The sequence below is a fragment of the Branchiostoma floridae genome, chromosome 13, assembly GCF_000003815.2.
Source record: "Branchiostoma floridae strain S238N-H82 chromosome 13, Bfl_VNyyK, whole genome shotgun sequence".
Taxonomy (NCBI): Eukaryota; Metazoa; Chordata; class Leptocardii; order Amphioxiformes; family Branchiostomatidae; genus Branchiostoma; species Branchiostoma floridae.
Window position 1 is genome coordinate 20,632,678 of NC_049991.1, and position 7,845 is coordinate 20,640,522.

At 44.9% G+C, this 7,845-nt stretch overlaps 2 protein-coding genes across 2 annotated transcripts; both read right to left on the minus strand.

Moving 5' to 3' along the window:
* LOC118428646 (NXPE family member 4-like) lies at positions 1–3,756 on the minus strand. Its single transcript, XM_035838754.1, has 4 exons — positions 3,606–3,756; positions 799–1,547; positions 525–589; positions 1–194 (listed from the first exon to the last, which is right to left on the minus strand). Exons 1-4 carry the CDS (start codon positions 3,738–3,740, stop codon positions 1–3), a joined length of 1,143 nt encoding a protein of 380 aa, XP_035694647.1. The 5' UTR covers positions 3,741–3,756.
* A 958-nt stretch (positions 3,757–4,714) lies between these two features.
* Positions 4,715–7,835, minus strand: LOC118428647. The gene is made up of 3 exons (XM_035838756.1): positions 7,573–7,835; positions 7,100–7,195; positions 4,715–6,763 (listed from the first exon to the last, which is right to left on the minus strand). The coding sequence occupies exons 1-3, from the start codon at positions 7,833–7,835 to the stop codon at positions 5,386–5,388; spliced, it is 1,737 nt and encodes a 578-aa protein (XP_035694649.1). The 3' UTR covers positions 4,715–5,385.
* Between the last annotated feature and the right edge of the window lie 10 nt (positions 7,836–7,845).

Consider the following 7,845-nt stretch of genomic DNA (forward strand, 5'->3'; position numbering starts at 1 on the left):
TTACTCTACCTTTTGGACCTTGAGGTCCACCTGCAGCCACTGAGAAGTGTCCTTACTGTCGGGTTCCCATGCCCGCTGGCCGTGCAGACGCGCTCGGTGCGCCTCGTACCCTCCCACCGCCGAGGAGGCGCTCAGCTGACCGTCCCGGATGGACCCGCTAGCCATGCCGAGCGGTTCGGCACAGCGGACCAGCTCTGGTCGTGGGATAAACCAGAAAATGTTTAATCTGGTAAACAGTTTAATCTGGTAAACAGTTTAAAGTTTGTTGCTGAATGAAAACATCCATGTGTTAATGCGCATCCAGACTGGCATTTCCCGAATATGACAAATCCATATGAAATGCACAACAAATTTAGCAAACATCATGGCAAAAATATACGATGCTGGCATTGAAAGGGTATGCGGTCAAAAGCCTATTTTGAAAAGACATGATGGTTTGCTTAATCATTACAAATCGGGCTAGTCAGGAGTCTGAAAATATCAATAATGCTGTCTGTGGACTAGCGAAAATTACAAATTCTTACCTTTTTGTGCAACAATCACTTCACTTATTCCATCCTCTGCGGCTATCTCGACTTGAAAATATTGCCTGTAGGATGAAAAAAAGAAGATTTGTAAATGAATGAAACCAAGAAAACACTTCAAACCTAAACTATAAAACACAATGTTGATGAGTGTCACGCAAAAAATATAGGTTGTACCATCTATGTATTGAAACCTATTTTTACAAAGATGATAGAAGAAGTACTTTAACTCCTTTATTTAGGTTGATAGGAAGTAGCTATTAAAAATGTTTACCCTTTTCTGAAATACACCCACTCGTCCTCATTGAGAAGTTTGCCGTTGGCCTCGTCATATTTCTCCTTGTTGGCCAAGTCTGAAATCACGAACGCGAGCTGCTCGCAGCTGACGCCCTTCCTCTTCGGTCTCCGGCACCAGAAGGAAATGTTTGCCTCGGGTTTGGTGTAAGAACAGTACTCCTCTTCGTTATCAAACCCGGCCTCTTTGCTACTGTAACACTTCTGTTCGTCTAGAATCTCCTGATTGTCGTAGAACGTCCCGTTGAAGAGGTATCCTGTGTTTGGCGTCTCCCGTACTTTCCTGAGCCCTTGTATCGCCTCCCGAGGGTGGACTAGCTCAACTGACAAGAAGGCACGTCCCGTCCAGCCTAGTAGGAAGCTGACGCTGTAGGTACCGTTCTGGTGGTCGACAATCTTCCCGGCTGTGCTGGCGTTTAGCTTCGGAGAGAAGAGTTTCGCTTGGAAGAAGTCACCGCCACACGTGCGAGGAGAACCTGTACCATTCCTTGTCGTTAGTCTTACGTGGAGAAAAGAGCCAAGTGGATACCTAACCTGCTTGTTCAGTATGGTGTAAGTGGTAAAGGCCGTGTCCAGAGGTTGGCAGGGTTCCTGGTTGGAGTCGGTCTGATGGTGTCTTCCGTTTGCCGGCAGATTCTGGTGGTTGTGGTTGATGGGGTCTTGGTTGGTTTGAGAAGTCAGGTGCCGTGAGAAGGACTGCCGATAGTCGACCATGCGAAACATCTGAGTCTGAAAACAAAGATGAAGATGCAAGCTGAGTTGTGCTATGTCCAAACAGGGACCCGGTCGGGCAGTTTTAGGAAACGAAAAGTATGATACTCAAAAGACAACAAAACACACAGGACGTCAAAAAATAGTATTAGCCTTAATTTTTACGTAAAAAAAGACATTTATTTCTCTTTTCCGCAAGCATATTAACCGCCCCGGCAATGTAACCGTATTATAGATATCCTATTTGACAATACACCAGCCTTGCCTTGTGTGATAAGCGTATTTTCTTTTAGCCTTCGGCAGATCCTTGTACGGGTTATATGGAGAGTAGAATTCGTGACAGGATAGGGTCAGACAGAGCCAGAAGAGTCAGTCTGTGGAAGGGGTGTCATTTGCCCCAGGGCATAGGTGTAATCTCCACGCAGATCCTACGGTGGCATAAGATAGTACCAAACTGTCCAAGGGGTGTAGTCAGCCAAGAGGTGTCCATTTGCCTTGTAGCGGAACACACTCCTAAGCCTGCGGCTTCACTCCTCTGCCAGCTTTTGATACCATATCTTATACTACCGTAGGATCTGCTTGGAGATTACATAGGTGGTCCTGTGGTGGCAAAGTCTCCCTGCTTGCAGCTTGGTTAGATTTTACTAGCCGACTTATGGTGCCTGTACCTGTCTCCATAAAGACGATTATGTATCCATCTAGTGATTCACTAATCTCCAAGCAGATCTATCGTTGGCAAGGAAGAGGGTTAACCAGTATCAGTAACCGGAGCTGCTGGTAGTCTTTTGGATACTGCCTTGAGATTGGTGTTTCACCTGGTTTCGCTTGTTAGCCGCTTTCTTTGATTGTGAAAAACTGACTCAACGATGAAAATTGGATTTTAATGTTGAAGAATATTGGCCTTGGCTTTTGGCAGAAAGGATGATAAGGATCGGCTTTTGGGACGATGCTTATTCAGGCAGCTACATAATAATTCGGCACCATTATGTTAGCTAAGCAGGTCCCCGAGCACCGTCTTTACCGTGAATAAGCATGCAAATCCTACCACAAGGACGAGGTCACAGGCATTACCCATTAGGAAAATAAGCTGTGAAAACAGTACGTTTTTTGTAGCCCTTCTGATAAATAAAATCATGAGTACATGTGATTGCGCATGTCATGAGGAAAATTATGTTTATTATATAGGCAGATGATAAGTTTTTGTCATGAGTTGAATCGTACAGATTTCGGAGAGTGTCCGTCAACACTATCAGTGCAATCAATATAACAACTCATTGGTAGAACGCTTTTCTATACATGTGCTTCTTTTCGTAAGGAGCGTAACGTTTTGTGATGGACTGGGCCAGTCTATACTCTCCAGGTTATCATGCTACTTATTGTCTGTATGACCTATGGACATTTTATGCATATCAATAAGTCACAAATAGGAATTAAAAACTACTTGCTGGCATTATGGTCCACAAAGAAATAAACGAATGTAAATGCTATCAAGTACTGTATGTACTGGTCACTTGTTTCTACTATGGATTTCAGGCTGTAAACGTGTGTTGTTATGCTTTCATTAGTCGTGTTTTGAACTGACGGAAAAATCCATCTTTTGTGTTTTGTTCCCACGTGGACTGAAACAGGTCACACCAATTAAAGTAAGGCAGGTCAGACCTGCACCTGGACTCACCACTTTCTAAGTAAACAAAACAATTACTGTCTATGCATCAAATACAGTTGTTTCAAACGATGTTGCATGACTTTTCGGTCCCTATGAATTGCTTCGGCACCATTGTAGCTTTCTGTATAACGTGTCCATGCTGTATATTGCTGGTATGTAAAGCACAGTATCGTATCGCATCATATCAGGTCAGCCTCCATAGCAGCCTCTCTGGGCCTTTTCCCCGTCTTTTTGGGCTCATAATTATAATACACTTTTGCTGGGTCGCTTAAGCTTGTGCTGTCCAACCGTAGTGTATTATGAGCCAAAAAAAAGGCCCAGAGAGTCTGATCTAGAGAATATAGGTATCGGTGACATACAAAAACCTGCACCTCTCTTACACACTCCGTTGATATTATGGATACACGCACCTGTATGCTGCTGACCGAGGCACTGAACAAGTAGCAGGTTAATACGAACAGTCCCGTCAGGAACAGCGAGAATATCTTCCACCTCCGGTACCTGCACCTGGCCATATCTGCGGACTGTGCGCCTCCTGTAGACATGTAGGTTTGTCGCCTGTCCCCTACACGTACTGTCACCGGCCTGTGAACCCTAGCCTGTCGCGTGCGACGGATATACGGCATTAATTCGTGGTCGTTCTTGTCGTTGGATTGCCGTGGTTAGGTCGTGCACAGTTGAGCTGTCCATTGACGTTCTTGTAGATCGGTGTCGATGGTCGACTCAGGCATAGCCACGTTTAAAATCCTGCAGGCACAACAAGAGCGTGTGTCTGCGTGTCGACGTGTGTCCACATACGCAGACGGGACTCGTACAACCGGTTTGGGGTAAGAGTTATCGCGCGAGCCTTTAAAACGCCCGAGGGTACGGTCCTCTTAAAACCTTAACGACCGCAATGGTTTAAGCTGGTTTGGTAGGTAGGTGGTTGATAATCTTGCGTCTGGATAGGAACAGGCCATTTGTTTGGTAACTAGTGAAGCCATCGGAGTATTTAACAGGTGCCAATGTGAGTTGCGGTCCTCAAAGTTTGCGGTGTCGTGGGAAGGTGCCCATTCCGTCGCCGTGTCTCAATGTATTTACAGAAAGTCTATCTAGAAAAAGCCATCTCGCCCGTCCATCTGGCTCACTCTAACAGCTAAAACACTTATAGAACGGTGGCTGCTAGCTGTACGTTTGACATGGAATAACATTTAGAACAAGTCGAGTGTTCGAAATGGAATAAAATGTAGAACAATTCGAGTTACGTCGCGTTCTCTATCTGCCTAGCAGCCGATTGGCGGTTACACACAAATATTGTCAGAAACGTACACTATAGCACATTGCAAGAAAGGGGATCTGTTTTGTTTTCTTACTGTAGCCATAAACGATCGCACCATCGCGCCATTGGTTTGACTGCAACAACAAGGGATTCTTCATGAAGTTCAATTTTTGATTACTTTTCTTTTCTTTTCATTCATTTATCTATTTATTTATTGCGGTGGTGTGGAATTACTTCAATAAAAAATGAAAGACTGGAAGAATCAATTCCATGCTTTATTACATTTGACTCCTATAAATTATGAAGTTGATGCTACATTTCTGCTCGCTGCTACAGTTGTTTTTACTAGTATATACTCTAAAGGTCTTACTCCTGTCCGTCATGAGCGACAGAGTCGTCTGGAGGAACTTTATAGTGTCACCGGATGGATGACTGAACTGAATTGATAAGGTTACAATTCTGATTAAGCTAATAGCTAATTTGTCTATTATTCCTGTTCTTTTCACCAACAGAGTATACAATTAGGACAATAAACAAAACTCTTATCGTACCTACGTAAGGAATTTGTAAAATAAAGCCACAGTATAAAACGACTAGATATACTTTGCTATCTAGTTAGCATTTATTCCACTCTTGTTGTATTCTCTATAGAGTGTAAAGTTAGTGTAACCGTATATTTCCACTTGTGAACTTGTGCCCACTTAAAGATTATGTAAAGCCATAGCCTATAGTTCAAAATCATCACCATAAATCTAATCACGTCCTTCATACCGTTCACAATATCAGTTAGTTTACCCTACCCTTTTGTTCTATGATACTCTAGTATAACCTACATTCTTGCTCTCTATACTGCAGAGGGTATAGCTAATAGGGCATACTCATGACTTGGTACAGAGAAAAATAAGTATCTGAGTGTATTGCTATCATGTCCGTTAGTCACGTATGTCCTTGTTTGTGAGTACACCCTCGTCTCCAGCTTGGTTGTACCTGTAGACGACAACACGATGGTTTCCGCCGTCCACAACGACCAACTTTGTCTGGTCTGGTGTCAGCGCTATTTCCCATGGTGCCTTCATGCCTTCATTTTCGGGTATGAGGGTGTCAAGATGATGCCCGTCACTTGCAAAGATTTCCAGGGTGTTTTTCTCCGCGTCTGCCACGATGACATTGCCCGATTTGTCAACACAAACTCCAGTAGGATACTCCAGAATGTCTTTGCCAATGATGCCTTCTAAATCTCCGTTCTTATCCAGAAGTTTGACCGTGCTGTCACCAATGTCAGAAACGTAAACGTTGGACAAGCCGTCGGTGTTGATGTTCCGTGGTTCACAGAAAGGCCCATTGAGTATATTGTGTGTTTTAGTCTTTACGTACCTGACACTTCCAGATGAGAACTTTGCCCTCGTGTAAGTTGCAATTGTGTTGTGGCGATCTTCAGAAATTACAACAGTGTTGCCTCTATCCAGCACAACTACACCGTTGCAGCTTTTGACATGTATTCTAGCCAAGCCCCGCGTGTCTGTATTGCCGTTCAACCCAAACTGTAGCAGTTCTCCTGTAAGAGGGCACGTAACGAGGACGTCCCCTGGCGAACAGAAAGAGCGGCAAGCAACGGCGGTTGGATATCTAGGAGCAGCTGTTCTATGTTTTCCCACATATATCGCCTTCTGCCATTTTCCGTCAATGTCGAAAAGCTGGACCCGATCATTTCCTGTGTCAGCTATGATGATTCGATTTCGGGGGCAGATGGTCAAACCCATTGGAGCGATAAACTGGCCTTTTTCTGTTCCTGTTCCTCCGAATGAGTGGAGGAAATCTGCCGTTGGAAACTTTTTTGATGCCTTTATGTGGATCCGTGTGTTGTCATCAAACGGTAAGAAAACGTCTTCCAACAGATCCAAGCTCTCTTCTTCGAGATGGGCGGTCTGCAAATCGTCACACAGAGTCGTCTGGTCATCCGTAACACACGCTCCATCATCTTCAGTGTCGTTCGACTCTTTGTTTTCCTTGGCAGCTGAGGAAAATGAGATCTCTGATCCCGCCACGCTTTCCGAGTCCGCAATACTTGAAACACCTTTTGCATGACAACCGTCATCTACTTGCTTCAGAAACCAGCGACGTTCTTCGTCTATCTTTGCACAAAGCTTCTCCTTAAGAGCCTCTGCTCTCTTGTTTGCTTCCCTTCGCATGTTTGCGACATTATAACTGTTGACCTCTTTGTTGTGCTCGATGAGGATTTTCCGATTCTCTCTCTTGAAGGCCGTGAACTCGCGGCGGAGGGCGTCTCCTTCCGCCACCAAAGATGTGCACCTACGTAACGGTACACAGCAATATTTCAATTTATATATGTGCGAGCAGGCAAATCTTATCACTACCTTTTACATTTCTACATCCAGCCGTCCATACATGTATATTTATCCACACAGACACACACATACATACATACATACAGACAGACATACACACACACACACACACACACACACACACACACACACACACACACATAAACATGTATGCATGCACTACACTAAGTCTGGTCTCTGAACCTCACAGGCCCTTGCCCCCAAACTAACTGTTCATACCCAGCTATTGGTCATACATATTATTCAAATAGTGGGAGGCAACTTCCAGCCGGAACTTTACCTGTGATCCTTGTGGTCTTCCGAGCGACAAGAGCGGCACAGCATCGCCCCGCACTCCTCACAGTACAGCTTCAAGTGCAGGTTGTGTTTTGCACACCTGGAAGCGGAACACGTCATCCTTGAATAACGCCATGCTTTTACAAACAATGTTTTGCATCGTACTTCGTACGTCATCGCTGTTTCATGTCTAGTATATAAATACTTTAGAAATGTAAATGTTATAATGTACAGTTTTCGTGGGACATTTTACATGACTTAATATGTCCCAACGAGTGCTAGGGTCGGCAGGCCGGTTTTGCTAGGGACGGCCGGGTCAACCGGAAACATGCCCCATTGACACTTGTAGCCATCCACATTGATTTTGAAAGATTACTCTTCTTCGCTTCTGACTTTGACCAACATTGAATGGCTGATGATTAAGAAGAAGACAGTTCATTCCATCCGGCGCATAACCACCAGGATTGCAAGTCCTACCTGTGTAGGGTGTCCTCCAGTTCGGGATTTGTCTCCTTCAAGGCGTGACGAAAATGTCCGAACGCCTCCTGCCCCTTGGTGCCCACCAGACCAATCAGAGCCCTGGCCCGGTCCTGGGGAGTCCTGCCGCTCCTCACCACCTCACACTCCTCACCAGTCAGCTGGTTCGTCTGGAGAAGTTTGTCCAGAAACGGCTCCACAAACCGGATGTTCTTAACAAGCTCCTCTCGGTTCGCAGTGAGCAGGGTTGACTCGGCTGACATTTTCGTTCTC

Excerpts from the sequence above, each read along its gene's own strand:
- LOC118428646 (XM_035838754.1), bottom strand. The coding sequence starts at position 3,740 with ATGTCTACAGGAGGCGCACAGTCCGCAGATATGGCCAGGTGCAGGTAC. Across the intron at positions 590-798 it reads TGGGTGTATTTCAGAAAAGG|GCAATATTTTCAAGTCGAGA; the intron begins GTAAACATTTTT and ends TTCATCCTACAG. Across the intron at positions 195-524 it reads AGTGATTGTTGCACAAAAAG|AGCTGGTCCGCTGTGCCGAA; the intron begins GTAAGAATTTGT and ends TCCCACGACCAG.
- LOC118428647 (XM_035838756.1), bottom strand. The coding sequence starts at position 7,835 with ATGTCAGCCGAGTCAACCCTGCTCACTGCGAACCGAGAGGAGCTTGTT. Across the intron at positions 7,196-7,572 it reads CTGGAGGACACCCTACACAG|GTGTGCAAAACACAACCTGC; the intron begins GTAGGACTTGCA and ends TTCCGCTTCCAG. Across the intron at positions 6,764-7,099 it reads GAAGACCACAAGGATCACAG|GTGCACATCTTTGGTGGCGG; the intron begins GTAAAGTTCCGG and ends ACCGTTACGTAG.